This window comes from Euprymna scolopes, chromosome 18, assembly GCF_053919585.1.
Source record: "Euprymna scolopes isolate OS-2025 chromosome 18, ASM5391958v1, whole genome shotgun sequence".
NCBI lineage: Eukaryota > Metazoa > Mollusca > Cephalopoda > Sepiida > Sepiolidae > Euprymna > Euprymna scolopes.
This window is the reverse complement of record NC_136499.1, coordinates 65,482,065-65,501,070: the sequence shown is the minus strand read 5'-3', so window position 1 is coordinate 65,501,070 and position 19,006 is coordinate 65,482,065. Positions and strand designations below refer to the sequence as shown.

The window sequence follows — 19,006 nt, the reverse complement described above, 5'->3', positions numbered from 1 at the left end:
ATAGTGGCTGCTCTGATGAATTACAAACCCTTGTACTTCTTTGACGAAAATACCCCCAATAAACCCGACAAGCAGCGATGTCCCACCTCTACGCAGTAGAGATCCCTAGATGTAAGAAAGCCTTCTACTCTAATAGCTTCTACCCCAGAACTGCTACACTTCGGAATTCTTTTCTGGGTTCTTGCTTCCCCAACAGTACTGACATGCAAAAGTTCAAGTATAATGTGAACAGACATCTTACTGCTAAACTCTCTACATAGTACCCTTGCAACTTAGGTCCCTGATAGTAGTCACCTACACCAAAGTGGCAATGTTCCTTGTTTGGGGTAAAAATGTAATTAAAAAAGTATATATATATATATTTAACATAATTAAAAAAAATAAAATATTGTAAAATCAGAAAATATTTAAATCTTTCTGGCTTTCAGTTATTTTTGTCACTCCTTTCCTCAGTTACACTATAGCTGTTAGACCTGTTTGCTTTGGTTGCATGTATATTAAAAGAAATTTTTATTTTATTCCAGTCACATATTTTAGCTGCTAAGTCTGTATCCGACATTTTGAAAACATCTTTGGGTCCAAAGGGACTCGATAAAATGTTGGTGAGTGCCGATGGAGAAGTAACAGTAACCAATGATGGTGCTACCATTCTCAACATGATGGATGTGAAGCATCAAATCGCCAAACTGTTAGTCCAGCTTTCAAAATCTCAGGATGATGAAATTGGAGATGGAACAACAGGAGTTGTTGGTAAGTTGTTTATATCTTGAGTATATTGAACATGATTTTTTTTTTTTTTTTTTTTTTTTTTTTTTTTCTCCCAAAAAGTATTTGTTTGGTTGAATAATAATTAGGATTTGTTTAGAATAAGAAAATTGAAAAAAATAAAACAATCTTTTATTTGGCCCACCGAAAAAGGTGGGATTGGACCTAGTAATTTATTTCCATTCACTTGTTCACACTTTTCTCAATAACAAACACCTTAGATGTTTTGAAATTTTGCACGAACATTAGTCATAGTGAAAGTAAATAATTGCCAGAACGGATTTTCTGGGATAACCCTGGTTGCCCCCTAGGGGGTATTATAGGGGTAAAATTGCCTTAGAATCATGTTCGCACTTTTCTCAATCTAGAGAGTAGACAATGCATTCCAGCTGACTACAATTTACACTTTTGGTCAAGATCAAAGTGTAGTGTCTGTTCTTCAGATGCTGCACTTCCATTTCTTGTTCTTTTTCGGTGAAGGAGAAATCCTTCACGACTGAGACAATTTTTATTTTTGTACCTTTTTTCCACGTTAAAAAACGACCCTGGTGTCTAACTCTGTCCCGTGGGGAGGCATAGTAAATAGGTACAATTTGGTTGTCTTCAGGTCCAATATAAACAAATTCCTGATAATCCGTCCCTTTAAGTAATCTAATTTCCACTACTAACGATTACTACGATAGTCCCATTGCCTACTGTACGCTCATTAACACTTGTACTCGAGTGGCTTCTGGGCCTTGATAAGTGGAGACTCCTGTGTGAAAAAAAATTTTTTATAAAAGTCTTGGATTTAAAAAAAAAAAAAAAAATTTGCACAAACATCAGTCATGGTGAAATTTTTCACTCATGGAGTGGGGACTCCACATACTAGTTTTTTTTTTTTTTTTTTTTTTTTTTTTTTTTTTTTTAAGGCAACCTCAGGTGCATTTTATGATGGATAGTTCTGTCAAAAGCAATGCTATGTGCATTTTACATGGTTATATAATAAATACAAAACAGAATGTTTGATTTTTTTTTTTTTTTTTTTTTTTTTTTTTTACATCAACCAGATTCAAAATCCATAGTGTTCAGCAATTTAAATCTAATCCAGTGAAAAATATGAAATATGAATTTTGGCAAATCATTTACATTGTCTTAATCCCCCCCCCCCATCCCCACACAAAAAATAATTATAGACATGTGGGGTTCAATTTTTTTTTTTTTTTTTTTTTTTTAACACAATGGATTAGAAAACCTTTTCAATGGTACTGATCAGATGTCTGCTATAAAGGTGCTAATGCCTACCTCCAAATAAAAAATGCAACAATAGAAATGTTTCCTTAACCATTCCACATAGGAACATAACAGATCTAGGGGATTTTTCTTTATTGTTGTCATGCATACTTATTTGATCTCTATAAGTTTAAAACCGCATTTATCTTTTTGCTGTCTCAGTATATAGTCTATTTACTTTATTTTAAAGTTAATCTGAGATTGTCTTAAACTATCTTTTTTGGACAATTGATATATGTTCATGAATAAAAATGCTTTCTAGTCAGAAATTTTGGATCCAAATAAGAACTTGTTAAAAATAAAATTGTTTGTTTTTATAATTTTTTTTTTTTTTTTTTTTTTTTTCCCTATCCTCAGTCTTGGCTGGATCTCTGTTGGAACATGCTGAAAAACTATTGGACAAAGGTATTCACCCAATCCGTATTGCCGATGGTTACGAAATGGCTGCTAAAGTTGCTGTTGATCATTTGGATGAAATCTCTGAAGTCTTTGAATGTGGAGAATCTAACAAGGAACATTTAATCCAATTAGCAATGACTACCCTAGGTTCAAAAATGTGAGTTTACATCATTATTTTGAAATTAATATAATTAAAATTATAATCTGCCTTATTGTAATATACACGTAATAAGAAATGCTGGCCATTACATGCAATCAAACTTTATTAAACTCTGAAGAAACTTGTAACAAAATGGAGATGATGTGTCCTGCTTACAGAAGCCAAATATATACATGTAAAACTATGCTTGTGTTAAACTTGACTTTTTACTGCTCTCACACTTGTCATATCATTTTTGTATGATTAAATGTACAAATTGAATAGATCTATTGATATCGTGTTTAAGAAAACTTATCAGATGAAATCAATCCAATGTCTTTTTTTGTAAATCATTTTACTTGGTGGTAGCTTTTTCCAAATTACCTAATTTTACAATGCTTACTATATGTTAAAAAAATATATACATGGTATGAATCTTCTTTACCAGCCTCGTAATTAAAAATAGAATATGTTCTATTTAGGATTTCTGATAGAAAATTCATGAAAGCTCTTTAAAATGAATGACTTGTAAAATGGCAGTCTATAGAGATGATGTTTTCTATCCGTGTTTCACCTGAAATCATTTGATTACGACTTTATTTTCTGATCTATTTAAACTGCTTTTTAAAGTCAATTTATTCAATTCATTTATCCGATGAATTCAATTTTTTAGTTAGCTATCTTGCAGAATTGCAATTATGGGTTATCAAAATTTTTAACTAATAGTTTTTCTAAACCTTCAGCATATTTAATAGTTTTTCTAAACCTTCAGCATATTTAATAGTTTTTCTAAACCTTCAGCATATTTAATAGTTTTTCTAAACCTTCAGCATATTTAATAGTTTTTCTAAACCTTCAGCATATTTAATAGTTTTTCTAAACCTTCAGCATATTTAATAGTTTTTCTAAACCTTCAGCATATTTAATAGTTTTTCTAAACCTTCAGCATATTTAATAGTTTTTCTAAACCTTCAGCATATTTAATAGTTTTTCTAAACCTTCAGCATATTTAATAGTTTTTCTAAACCTTCAGCATATTTAATAGTTTTTCTAAACCTTCAGCATATTTAATAGTTTTTCTAAACCTTCAGCATATTTAATAGTTTTTCTAAACCTTCAGCATATTTAATAGTTTTTCTAAACCTTCAGCATATTTAATAGTTTTTCTAAACCTTCAGCATATTTTATTTAAAGTTTAGCTAATTGTAATCCTTTGTCTGGTCTTCCTCTTATGGGGGAAGATTTTGTAATCATATATATTTTTTGGCAATTTTATCAATTTGAAATCTCAGCGACTATTGATCAGATGAAGGCTTGTTGGAAAGCTAATGACCTGAATTGTGTAGTAGGCTATGTGACCTTTTTCCTTAAGGTCGCACATGAAGAGGATTATCCATCATCCAGAGCCTATTTTTTATACTTTTTTTACAGCCATAAAATGTTTCAATCATAGTCATTTGTTTTCCTAATTTTGCATATGAATTACAAAATATCTGATATTTCTAAAAAACCTTTGGCCTTGATGGAGGGAAGACTAAAACTTAATGCTATGGTTTTAAATGATCTGCAATAACAGCAAAGGAAGACTTGATTCAAAATATTTATCATGTTTTATCTCCCCTCTTTGGTTTTCATACATAAAGTAAATTTCACAGTGTATAAGGATTATTTGATACTAGAGATTCATAATTGTACCCTATTTCCAAAAGAGGGGAGATATAACATATGAGAAATATTTGGAATCCAGTCTCTCTTTGCTGTTATTTCAAATCATTTTGCAATCATAACAGCAAATTTTAGTCTCCCCTCGATTAAGGCCAGAAGTTTTGGGGAAATATATATGGATATATCTATATCCGTAGCCAAATTAAATATTCAAATGCTCATATCTTTGATTCTATGGGACAAAACTCCATGAAAATTTGCAGGCTTTATATGGTTAAAATTTTATGAAAATTAGTATTAAAAAAAAACTATATTTTCAAACCAATAAAATATGCTCAAATTTACCTATATTTGTGTGTATATATATGTGTTCTGCAGGCCAGCTTCAGTTTTGCTGCTTCAGTTGTCTCCTCTGTGGACTTGCTAGGCTACTAATAAACTTATAATTTGTATAGTAAATTGTATTTTGAATGTCGCATTGTTCTATTTCAATAAATGGTGTTGTAGTAAACTAATATACATATTTTCTCAGTTTTGACTTTAATTGCAATCTTAATTCTATGGAAGGAAGGAAGAAAAGGAGAAAACTAATCAATAGCTATCTTTCCTATATACCTGCTTTCCCATATAGACTTAGACACAAGGTTGGTTTGTTAGTGCAAGAAAATCCAGTCCTGCATAAACTGGCACTCTTAAATACCTGTATAATCTTTTCAACATTCCCTGACAAATGAGACCATCTTGGGGACGAGCAATAAAGTTACTTGCCTCTGAAAAGGAGGAGACAAGACTTGTACAGCTGGCCTCTGGAGACCAAATAGATGCTATACTTGTATTATAGGCTTAATAAGCAAAATTCTTTTAAACTTTGTTTAGCATGGTACGGAATTCCCTTCTGAATATCACATGTCTGTAAGGATCAGAATCCATGCAAAATCAAATCTTCTTTCTAATACTCATCTCATCACTGGAGTTCATCTTGTGTTTGTTTTGGAAAGAGACATTCAATATACAATTTTTTTTTTTCTAAAATGTTTTGAATTTTAGAACATGGTTGCTGTGAAATGACTTTTACGTTTATTTCAACTAAAAAAAAATAAGTATTTAATCTCATATCTCAATCACCTTGAGAAACTGGCGGCAAATGCTAGCATCCATATTGAATTCTAAAATAAAACTCCATGTAATACACGCTTTTCATTTCTTGTAAGAATTATATTTCAATAATAAAATACAAGTGATTAGGAATTCATTTCCAATTGGTCTGTATGTATTTTTGATGCTTATTTTAAAAGTAAATTTTAGTTGAATTGTTATTTGTCTTCTATTCCCCAAAGGCTAGAACTATTTTTAACACTTTATGCTAGCATGTCTAGTAAAATATAATTATCACTTAATTTATAAATGGTTTGCCGTGAGTCAATATGATCACTATTCTGATAAATAGATTTAAGATTAGGTGGGGGGGTAGCGTTTTAAAACAAATTCTCTTCAGAAAGATAAAATTCAATTTGCAGCTTTTTCTTTTGTTAAGCATGGTACGGAATTCCCTTCTGAATATCACATGTCTGTAAGGATCAGAATCCATGCAAAATCAAATCCTCTTTCCAATACTCATCTCATCACTGGAATCCATCTTGTGTTTGTTTTGGAAAGAAACATTCAATATACAATTTTTTACATTTTTATTTTTTCTAATCTTCTAGTGCACTTGCTGTAGAAATTGATTGTTTTTGCAACTGAAATTCTTTATATATTTTTTCATCTGATCTATTATATACTTGCATTCCCATATGACACAAGGTTGGTTTGTTAATGCAAGAAAATCCAGTTCTCCATAAACTGGCACTCTTAAATACCTTTAGTCTTTTCAACATTCCCTGACAAATGAGGCCATCTTAGGGACTAGCAATAAAGTTACTCACATCTGCCTTATTCCTCAGAAAAGGAGGAGACGAGACCAAATAGATGCTACATTTCGATTATAAGCTTAATAAACAAATTCCTTAAAAGTTTGTTTAGCATGGTACGGAATTTCCTTCTGAATATCACATGTCTGTAAGGATCAGAATCCATGCAAAATCAAATCCTCTTTCCAATACTCATCTCATCACTGGAGTTCATCTTGTGTTTGTTTTGAAAAGAGACATCTATAATATAAATCTCACCTGTCGGTTTAAATGTATGTATGTTGGTATATCTGCCTAAAACTTTTGACAGAGGTGACACATTTTCACAAGATTGATATCATTTTGAAGCTTGACTCTTCAGACGACAAATATCGAAAAATTGACTAAAAACATTAATTCCTTCATCCTCAACTGGGCACTTTTCTACAGGAAGGCGTCTTTTTTCTTTTTCACCCATAGTTTCGAAAGTCATCCCCTCTTTTTGATTGGCTAGCCTTAATTTAAACCTTCACCACTTCCAGTTTGGTGATGGACACTACGGCAAAAACGTCACTCCCCCCCCCCCCTGTTTTCCTTCTTTGCGGTACGGGTTCAAGCCTGCCGGCTTACTACTACTACTTTTTTTTTTTTTTTTTTTTTTTTTTTTCTCAACACACCCATCAAACACCTGGGTACCCAGACTAGTTCAATATGAATTTTTTAGAATTTTTTTTTTTTTTTTTTTTTTTTTTTTTTTTGTTCTAATCTTTTGTGCATATGCTGTAGAAATTAATTTTGTTTTTTCAACTGAAATTCAACTATTTTTACTTTTATCTTATCTATTAAGCCTGCATGTTGTAGAAAAATAATTGTTTAAGCTTAAATTTTCATGGTTTGGTTATGCATACATTCGCTCACTCACTCTTTCTCTCTGAGTCTAGAACAATCATCCAGATAGATGAATTGTTTTTCTCACAGACTGAAGCATTATCGTGGAAAGGGGTACACACAAGCTACTATGGGTGTTTAGCTTGGTTGATACAAGCAGTAAGTCTGCAGTAGGATATATAGAGATAGTCGAAAAAAAAGAATAAAGAAACCTTTTTACACATAAAAAAAAACATTGTTTTACCAGGAACGACTATTCATAGCAATGAATAGAAAGCATATAATACGGTAGACTGATTTGGGATTTTCCCATTACACTGTAAACGATTTACGTTATTTTGTAAAGCCAAACAACCAAGTCCATACACATATAGAAAGCTATTGGAATCGCCATGATTTATTAAATCAATGCTTGATTGTAGATTTCACTTAAATTCATATCTGAAGGAATTCCTGTGGCATGAAAGACACTCAGAAAATACATTTTTCAAATTGTGTGATACCATTTCTGCACAACATCCATTTATTTAAATGTATTTTGTTTAAATGTTTTGTTACATTAAAAACTTGTATTTAATTTGCCTTTGTGGAGAAGTAGGCAAATAGCAAGTTTTTTTAATAAAAAATAAGTTATAAAAAGATTTGTATCTTGTGATACTACGCTTCATCTTTATAAAAATAAATTATAAAAAGATATGTGAATAAAATATATTTTTGTAATTAAAGAAAACGTAGCTGCATCAGATCCCTTATGTATTTGCAAATATATTTAATAGATTTCATAGAATTGCAAAGTTAAACATTTATGTGAGCATTGCATGTCTTTGAAAGTAAGGAAGAGTAAGGAACAATCCACCTATTGTCAACTTCATGCCTGCCAATTATAGTTTTAAAGCTGCCATCTTCAGGTGATCTTCTGTATAGCCATCCTCATTAAACTGAGTTTCAAGTGGAAAGTTTTTAGAATATCTTTTTGTACATTGGCCATCAACCATGCAAAGTGAATTTCTGTAGATATTGCCACAAGGCCCATGCATCCTGTGACTCTTTACATTTTTTTTTTTTTTTTTTCTACAAAGGAGTAATCACTTATCAAGGCTCAGAGGCTACTTGAGGATAAGGGTTGATGAGTGTACAGTGGTCGAAGGGAACATGTTGTAGTAATGGTAAATTGGCTTCCTAAAGGGTATGCTTCATCAAGAATTTGTTCACATTGGACTTAAGACAACCATATTGTATGTAGTCAGATGGAAAGCAAGAAAACAGAACAGTTCCACAGGCATGCAGTTCTAAGAAAGAAGCTTTGTTCATGAATCTACATTTAGGTTTAGGCACAGATAAGGAGTGGGGAAATTATTGATAGTGGTATCAGCTAGACGTGTGTTTTTTTTGTGAAAGTCAGGACAGGGGGAACCATATATTGGAGCTCAGATGAGCACTTGCTATGAAAATAACTATAAAGTAGCAATACATATGAACAAATTTAAATGGCTTAAAATATCTGAATGGCATATATAGAAAGAGCTTGATGCGCTAAGAAAAAATCTTTTTAAATTTTTTTAAATCCGATTAAAATTAAGGAAGTTATGACTATTTTATGCCTTGCATGTTTGGATATTTTCCCCTCTGTAAGACCATATGTGTTTTGTCACATTTTTTTAAGTAGTTTTTCAGTAAAAATGCTATATCTTTGTTAAAACACAACATTAAGCAATGAAATTTGCCATATAAGTGTGTTTTTGTGCTAAGAATCAGAATATGCCACTGAAAATCTCAAGAAATTAATAGTTTTTTAAATAATCTATAGTAAATAAGCATAAATATGCTGCAATTTCTTAATGTCCTCAATTAAAAAAGTTAGAACTCATTTGATTTTATGTACAAGAAACTGAAATCGAAATCTAGGACTATTTAAAAATGAATATATTGCAATATTTCTTGGCCATTGTAGATTAACACTGTCTACCCCCCCCCCATCTGACCATCTCTCCAAAATATGATTCTACCTTTTTAGGCAATTACAGGTGAATAGAAAGATAAACAAAAATTATTTAAGAATTTTATGTAAAATGATTCATTTTGGGCCATTTTAGCATTTTAGGGCAGTTAACCGTTTTTTTCTATGGGAGATAAATCCTTTGTTTTTTATAATGATTGTAGTTTTAAGAGGGTCTTTGTGCAATTATGAAAGGATTCGGAGGCTTGCCACTCTAACTTTGGGTTAAGGGAAATTATGTGAAAATACTGAAAACTTTACAAACAAAACAAACAATTTTAGCAGTTAGAATGAGTTAGTTTCACAATGTAAAATAATTCATCATGTCAGGGCCATTCTAGCGTTTTAGGACAGTTAATCAATTCAGTTTTTTATGAGATAAATTGTGAATTTTTAAGGAAGGATTTTTTTCTTTTTTTGAAGAGGGTGTTTGACACTCATATTTACGGTTAGTGGTTCATAATTATTGGCTTTTGAAAATGTTATGGCTTAGATTTTCAACATCAAATTACTTTTAAATATGCAAACTTAGATAAATGAGGGTGTGAAACTTTACAAGAATTAAGATAAACAGGCAAAAGTTCATTTATATACTTCATGAAATCGACTCCGAGTATGCCAAAGTAAAACTCAATCTACCTCATTATTTAATTCTTTCATTTATTTAATCTTGGCCTTTTGGGTAGGATCAAAGTGTAGTATCTGTTCTGATAGTACATTTCACCTTTTCTTTTCTCAAACATTGGAGAAGAAATCTTTCTAGACTGAGGCAATTTTTTGTTCCTATCCAGAGTGTTTGGAGAGCTGGATTTTTCTCGCATTAAAAACTGACCTTGTGTCTAACTCTGCTCTTATGAGGAGGAACTAAATAGAAATAATAAATGAATTGCCATCTAAAATATAATTCCTTTCCTCCTCCTCCTCCTTTCTTCTTCCCACCCCCGGAAACATAGTTTCAGTAAAATAATTTGTTTGGGAGTATTGTCAAAACCAATTTAGGTGACTGAAATAGGATTTGATCAATATTTTAATACTTCATGATAAAAAAATGGAAGAGTTAAACTAAACACTAGTGTTGTGCCGATGAATCGGAATCGGTTAAATCGGTAATTTTCGGGGAATCGGCATCGGAATCGGAAAAATTTGTGTATAATTTCCGATTCCAAAATCGATTCTTTGAATATTTTTCAAAAGTTAATTTTCAATTGCTTGTACCGATTATAAATATTTATTTCTTTTAAACTATTAGTAAAACTAAACTCTATAGATCTACGTACTCGTTATAGAATGAAGTTCTCATAACAAAATCACGTAATTTCATTAAATAGTTTTTGTTTTACGCTCCCTTGACTAATTATCGCAGTTTTTTTAGGAAGATTCCGAATTTCCCAAATCGTTTTTATGGCATAAAATAAAAACTATTTGATGAAATTACGTGATTTTTTTATGAGAACTTCATTTCATAACGAGTACGTAGAATATATATTTTTTTTTATTTTTCGTTTTTTAACATAGTGTAAACTGCACAAGCACCCTTTTTTAATACGTGAAGACAGTTTAGAGCTTCATCCTAGATCTAAAAATAATTTGGTTTTTAGTGGGTTTACAAATATCGTCCAAAAGTAGAATTTCAATGAGGGGGGACTTTTAAATGTAAATATAATTTCTTTTTCAATCTGAAAAATTTCTAAATGTTTTCTCTTTATCTATTTTATCCAGATTTTGATAAATTCATTGTGAGATATTCATGTATATTTTTAACTTTTCCGAAACCCGAGAAAAATGCGACGGTGTCAGACAATGTGGCTCCAAGAAAATAAAATAAAACTCTATTCGTTTGAAATCTTTTCATATTAAACTCCTTGAGAAATTTGGCAAGTGGGTGTGAAAAAGTATTGTTGTCGAAACCAACGGCATCGAAGGTGTTAATTACCCCATAATACTTTAAACTCAACTTTTGAGTGAGATTGGCGGGCTTCAGCGAAGCCTCCGTGATCACGGAGGCCTCGGCTTCAGACGGCATTGGCGCCGTCGTAGCAATCCTTAAGTATAAACATAAACAATACCGGCAGAATCAAAGAAAATCACACTGGAAGCATATTTCAAATTAAATCAAAGGCCAAGCCTTTTCACAATTTTGCCCATTCCTTGTTGGTCCCCCCGATTTATCGGAGAGGGACTATAGTTTTCAGTGGCGTTCGTCCGGATGATTCCCGGATAACCGTCCATTACTTTTTTCTGAAATTTTGCCACAAGTTGTACTCCAATACGTAGATGTGCACAACATCGAGTTTTTTTTTTAAGAAAACTCTCGTTGCTCCCCCAGGGCTGACAAGGGGTCAAAAATGCCCAAAATGGCAAAAATGACACTTTTGGCCCCATAACTTTTTTCACGTCCATTAGATTTTACTGAAACTTGTCCAAAATGTGAAGGCAATTGTTGCAAATGTAAATTCAGTATCGCTGACCCTGGCAAAACTCTGGTTTGCGCCCCCCCCCCCCCCCCCCCCCCGGGAACTTTTAGGGCTAAAAACCACCCCTTTTTTAGGCTCTTTTTTTCATATTTGTCTAAAATGTGATTATGTATCTCTATTTAGTGTTTTTTTTATGGTGCTGAACTCAAATTTACATGTCTTAAGGCCTGAAACATAGCTGTTTGTCCATTTTTACAAGTAATCAGCTCCCCCATGGGGGCAAAAGAGGTAAAAAAAAATACCTCAAAATGACTCTAAATAGACAAAATTGACATATTTTTCAGAATAACTTTTCATCCATTCATTAGATTTTTCTGAAACTTGGCAAAACCATGGGCATACCTGATATACACCTGATGGAAGTATCACTGACCCTGGGAAAAATCAGAGTCACAAGCCCTGGAGGTTTTAGGGCTAATATTGGGTGTGGAGCAAAAGTTGAACTTATTTTTCTGAAAACTTTTGAAAAAATTTTTTTCACTCAAAATTGTTTTTTTATCAGTTATGTATCACTTTTTTTATCACTTTATTCGATCCCCCCTCCTCACATAGAGGGGGACCATGCATGCACGGCTTATTATATTTGTCAATACCGATTGCCGAGTGAGGGAGCAGCAAACATACCGACAAAACCCAACACTTTTATATTCTACTTTTCATTTAATTAGCAATAATGTTTGATATTATTTTTCTGGGCAAAATATTTCTTTAATTTTAGACAATTCTTTCGCTACTTTGAAAATAAACTGCATTCTTCTAAAGGTTACCTAGCGAATTTTCGCAAAGTTTCAATTTTTGTTTTGTTTATTTTACGCATATAAAATAAGTTTAGATCTTCTTTAGTTTTACTAATAGTTTAAAAGAAAGAAATATTTATAATCGGTACAAACAATTGAAAATGAACTTTTTAAAAATATTAAAAGAATCGATTTGGGAATCGGAAATTAGGCACAGATTTTTCCGATTCCAATACCGATTCCGATACCCCCAAAATTACCGATTTATCCGATTCCCGATTCCGATTAATCGACACAACACTAATATAAAACGATTAGGAATTTAAAATAGACGGTCAGTTTCACAAATAAATATAACGTAACATGAGCTGTAGTGTGTTACCAATTTTAAATTATGTGCGCTTATTGGGGATAGGGTGTCTACTTTTTAAGCGATTACACATGGTTTTACAACGTTGCAAACCGAACTTAATTTAGTGGGAAACACTTTAGTTAATATCCATAAAGAATTAGGATGGCCAGAAATGATGATCATTTTACGTTAAATTTATATTCGAAACTGATCTTACACTCTAAATTCTAAATGATCGCTTTTCTTTCCGCCAATTAAAAAAATGTTCTAACACGTAATCTATAAAAGTAATATTTCATTTTGGAAGAGGGATTTAGCTGCGAGAGAAAGCACAGAAAGCTCACGCAATCTCACGTTAAAAATGGTTTTCATAATAGTAATATTATTATTTAGAAATTCGTTCGTAACAATGAGATGTGGCTTTGCTAAGTGGCGTTGTTAAATATATTGTTCTTACATCGTTTTCTTATTTTGCCTACCAATCTTCGAATATTTTCCACTGTTCATGTAAGTAGCATGTTATACAGTAAATACGAACTGGTACAATATAGCTTTGTTTTAAAATCAAAATAAATGTTTTGTTGTGTTACAATTTTTAATCAATTACAAGGCAAACATTTGAGATAAAATATACGCGGACATTAACCAGGGGTTTATGTAATAATTTGAAAATTTACGAAAAAACAAACAAAAAAAATCTCTAATTAAATATGTATAAATTTTACAAGAATCGGAATCGGATCGGAATCGGAAATTTTGAACGGAATCGGAATCGGGAAAAATTTTGGCATCGTCCCATCACTACTAAACACATTAAGTAACTTTGATATTAAAAAAAAAAATCAGTTACTTGAAAGGGACAAGAACACATACAGAAAATAATATTAAATAGTTTAATCCTTCCATTTTTTTATCATAAATTATTTGAATATTGGTGGAATCCTATTTCGGTCACCTAGTTTCAACATTACTCACAAACTACATATTTTTTTATAAACTATTCTTTAGTTAAAAAAAAAAAAAAAAAAAAATTAAAAGCCATTCTATGAAAGCCAGATAGACCCCATAATTTTATTATAACCACACCTGTTCAAACTGAAACACGCTTATCACAATATTCTTATGTCTGTCTATATTAAAAAAAAAAAACCTTGTTAAACTTTGTAACATATTTCCATTCTATGGAGCTCAGGCACAACGCAGACCCCATAATTTTATACCATATTTTTAAACTGAAACATAATTATCAAAATATACTTGCGCAGATATCAAGTCTTTGTTAAAGTTTGTGGCCTATTTCCAGACCCCACAATTTTATTATACCATCTCTGTTCAAACTGAAACATTTATCAAAGTATTATGTTCATCTCTGTCAAAAACCCTTGTAAAAGTTTTTGTTTTTAGTTTTTATGCTTTGGGGACTGGGCACATGCGAAGACTCTACAATTTTAATAACCACCCCCTATTCAAAAGGTAACATACCTCTTCTATCATTATATGTGGTCAGTTTAGTATAATAGTAAACCATATGGGAGCCTATTCGTGTACACACAAACACATACAGACGTTCAGCTTTATCATAGATTATATATATATATATATATATATACATATATATATACACACACACACACACAGGGCGACCCCAAAAAAAAACAGGGCCCCCAACTCTAATTAGGGCCCGTTTCTTAGTGTTTTGTCTGAATGAAATGAAACTTTGGTCATAACTAGTTTATTGTATTCAAAACATCACATCAAAACACTAGGGTCTTTGGCCTTTTTTTCTCTATTCTACAGCATATATTCTAGATGGCCTCCATTTAGCTCGTTTTTTTTTGGGGGGGGGGTCACCCTATATATATATATATATATATATATATATAAAAACTCATCTCTGTTGTGAATATCATCTATGTTGTTGCAAACTATCTGAAGGCATTTAAGAATCTGATATGAATGGGAAAAGTTAATTTAAGATTTCACAAGATTAAAAAAATCTTACCAGTTATTTTCATCTTATGACTGACTACTTTAAGTGTTCACCTGAAAATACCTATTTGAAAATTATTTTAATTTTAAATAATTTATTTCTATATTAGAGCAATATAAACATTTTATAGCCCTAAAAGTATAAGAATTTTTGTAAGAGAGCAGTCTTAGTGGAAATGATGTTTCCTATCCGTGTTTCACCTGAAATCATTTGATTACAACTTCGTCTTCTGATCTATTTTGACTGCTTTTCATGTCAATGACTTGAATTCATGAAGTAAGTTTTTAAATTAGCTATTTTTTTGGAATTTCAATTACAAATGTTAATATGTATGTTAAAAGAAATAGTTGGTAAAAGCAAATTTTGTAAATAATGTACATTCTTATATGAATTTTTAAATGTAGGTAAACGTAAATTTTGATTTGAATTGTTATTTGTCTTTTATTCCTCAAAAGCTCAAACATTTTTAAGCACATTTTGCTTGTAGGATCTTAAATGCAATTGCTACTTCAAATGTTTTGCAGTGAGCCACTGTTTCTGAATTTTTCATGGGTGCCTAGATGAATTAACTTACATTAAAATAAAAATCCCTTTGGAATGATAAAATCAGATCTGCATCGTTTTTTAATTTATTAGTTTAACATGGTAAGGAATTCCTTTCTGAATATCACATGTCTGTAAGGATCAGATTCCATGCAGGATCAAATCCTAATACTGATCTCATCATTTGAGTTCATCTTATTGGAAAGAAACGTTCAATATTAATTTTTTTTTAACTTGTTTTAAAACTCTTTTCTTAATAAATAAAGAATATTTTTCAATTCATCTTTAAAAAATATATATATGTATCTTTTATCTCATTTTTGTATCCTTTAAAAATTGAAGTTTTCTTTTATCATTATAAATATCTGCTATATTTATCACAGTAATTTAATGTAAAGACTTGTGGTATAAAGTACATAATTTTTGTAATTTAGATTTATATGCAGATAAATTATAGAACTATATCATTTTACAATAAAATGCTTAAATTAAAAAAAATTATTTTAACTATTTTCGTCTTACAATATCTTGCTTAGACTATTGATGAATTATTTTAATTTAAAAATTGTTTTCTCATTCTAGTTGAAATCCAAGTATGGCAATCTAAACATTTTCTACTCCTAAAAATATAAGAAAATTTGAAATAGCAATCTCTAGAGATGTTTTCTATTCATGTTTTACCTGAAATCATTTGATTATAACTTATCTATTTCGTCTATTTTTCAAATCAATTTACTCTCTTTATTAATTCATAAAGTCAGTACTTTATGCTATTTTGCAGAATTCATGAAAACAAATTTGTATACCATGTATGTTAACTAAAATATAGTTTGTGGAAATATCTTAGTTAATTGAGTTTCTTTGGCAGGCATAACATGCCTATAAGAATCAGATTATATGCAAGATCAAATCTTAATTGTTTCTTCACTAGGGTTTATCTTATGTTCGTGTTGGAAAGAAACATTTAATATTTCTTTTAAATTTTTGTTTCTGGTCTTTAGAACATTACTATTTATACTGAACTTTTCATATAACCATGTAAACTTGACCCATTAGTGTCTTGCAAAATCTCTCGTTTAAAGATTTCAATGTGGGGAGTTACTTTTCTATTTAGAAGAAAATCCATTAGCATTTTAACATTTATTTTTAAATTGGTCTAATATGTTAATGCTTCATGAGAATATCCAATACACATTTCAGAAAAAAAAGCTTATGGAATAAACATCACACACATTATAATAATTAAATACCTACAGACACTAGTGTTTCATCCTTTTAGGAATCATCAGTGCAGGATGTCACAATTAACACTAGTCGATAATCGAACCTGGCAACAGAAGCCATCCCTGGCTTCATTTTTTAATTAAAAAGAAAAAAAAATTAATTTGCAAACTATGCCAATTTAAAACTTGTACACCACCGAAATGATTTTAACTAAAGAGCAGTCTATAGAGATGATGTTTTCAATCCGTGTTTCACCTGATATCATTTGATTATTACTTGATTTTCTGATCTATTTGACTGCTGACTTATAATCCTTGACCTTAAATTGCTCTTCAGCTATGTTTTTGTAAACACTTTGATAGTAGCCTTCTATAATTTACATTGTGAATTGCGTTTAGAATGTCACATTGTTACATCTCAATAGATGGCTTTGTGCTAAGCCATTGTATATACTATGTTTTGGAAAATGGGTTTCAAGTTTAATTCAAGGGAGGAGGTACAAAAATCCAATCCAATCACTAGCTATATTTCTTATTAAAGTTAGACATAAGGTCAGTTTTTAATATGAGCAAAATCCAGATCTCTGTAAACCAGCACTCTTAATATGAACAAAATATCTATATAGTCACATTGACTTTTACGACTGAAAAAGGAGAAGGTAATGCTTGAGAGGATGATTCTCTGATACCAGATATTATACTTCATCTTACACTTGATAAGCTGCTTCTTTTAAATTTCTTTTTCTTTCTTTTTTAAACACGGTACTGAATTCCCTTCTGATGTGTGTTTAAATGATCTTATGGTTGCATTGGGGAAAAAACACTTGATTTCTTTCAGACTATTTTGCTATTGGCATTGACTAATGAACATGGTTTGTACTGTAATCAGTATTTCGTTCCAATCTAGATTGTTCAAATAATTTTTACCAAATTATCTTTTCATATGTTGGAATTTATTTGCCAGGATTGAATTTTTGAATTTTTTTATTCTGGTTACATTCAGTCTGTTTTTTAGCACTTTTCTAAAAAGAAAAATTCTTTTTCTTGTTTTCAGTATTAATAAATGCCACAAGCAAATGGCTGAAATTGCTGTTGAAGCTGTTCTTTCAGTTGCTGATTTGGAAAGAAAAGATATCAATTTTGAATTGATCAAAGTTGATGGTAAAGTCGGTGGCAAACTGGAAGATACAATTTTGGTCAAGGGTGTCATTGTTGACAAAGACATGAGTCATCCACAAATGCCTAAGGTAAGATTTAAAATAAGTAATATATATTAATTTCAATTTAAGAAATGTTCATTATCTTTGGTATTGAAACTCTATGCATGGTACGGAATTCCCTTCTGACAGGACATGATTGTAAGGATCAGATTCCATGCAAAATTAAATCCTTTCACTACATATTTCATCACTAGATTTAATCTTGTGTTTGTATTGAATGGAGACATTGAATTAAAATATAACTGCAATGAGAATAACAGTTCAAAATTTAATGATTATAATATTCCTGTTAGAAATTCCTATCATGTTATTCTTTTGAGTCAAGAGAACAACCAATAAGTATATCTAAGTAATTGCAATAACCAACATGTTAGAAATACAATCTTTTATTTACAAAGAAATATACAAAAGCAAATGGCAAAAAATTTTAAATGGGAAATACTGACCATAAAATGTGAAAAAAATTTTTTTTTTTTTTTTTTAATGGAACTTGAAGCATTCTCATGTACTAAAATTAATATCTGAATATGTTTGGTTTACAAATTAAAGAATATTAGTCATCCTTATGTTTTTATTCACTGTTAATGAAGCTGGTTTTAAGTTAAAAACTAATTTTCTTTTTCATAAAATGAATTCTTTCAATGACTGAGTTCTCTATTTTATAAAGAACTATGCATTATCATTAATGCCCACCAAATAAGAGACAAGAGAATTGTCTTTTCCCCTTATTTAAATAACATGAGGGAAAAAATCCCTCATGTTATTTAAATAAGGGATAAAAGTTAAATTAATACTATACCTTGATTTTAGAAATAATCCAGATGAAAGGAGATAATTCTAAGTTGTGCGCAAGAATTGCTCTTCTCAACCTATCTAGGATTCTTATAACTTGGCATTAAGTTACAGAAGATTTAGGAAACTCAGCTAATTTCAAATAGAATATTTTTTCCTAAAGTTTAACAAATTTCTTTCCTTCCTCTTCTCTACCTGTATACTGAATATTTAACTTTTGATCATTTCATCATTTCTCGTAATTGCTGACAATGTGTATGAGATTGATGTGAAGAGTTTAATATCTGCTCAAATGGATGTTCAAATCTAAAAAACATTTATAAAAACATTTAAAAACAAAGCAAAAAAACTTAATCCCCTTTTCTCCTCTTATTTAACTTGGTATTAATGCAATTCTCTTGTATGGCTTCTGTTGGCAGTAATATATTTTTAAAATTAAGTGTGGATAAATCTTAAGAACAGAATGAGTGTTCAGTTCTCTCACCTCCACATGGGGTAGAGAAGTGATTAACTTGATTATATAATAGATTGTAATAAGAATATTTAACTAGACATTAATTTATGACCCAAATAGATAAGGATGTTTAGACCTGTTAAGTGGTTCCATCTACATCACTTAAGAAATTAGCTAGTTAAGATGAATAAAATTTATTTGCAGACTT

The 19,006-nt window shown here is 30.7% G+C and overlaps 1 protein-coding gene across 1 annotated transcript in view; it reads left to right on the top strand.

Moving 5' to 3' along the window:
• The window catches only part of LOC145297648 (T-complex protein 1 subunit epsilon-like), a 39,874-nt gene that overhangs the window by 9,758 nt on the left and 11,110 nt on the right, over positions 1 to 19,006 (top strand). The window contains exons 2-4 of the mRNA XM_080143785.1: positions 525 to 750; positions 2,395 to 2,593; positions 17,387 to 17,579. Of these exons, the coding sequence (XP_079999911.1) occupies positions 525 to 750; positions 2,395 to 2,593; positions 17,387 to 17,579 (618 nt within the window). The remainder of the gene's footprint in view (positions 1 to 524; positions 751 to 2,394; positions 2,594 to 17,386; positions 17,580 to 19,006) is intronic.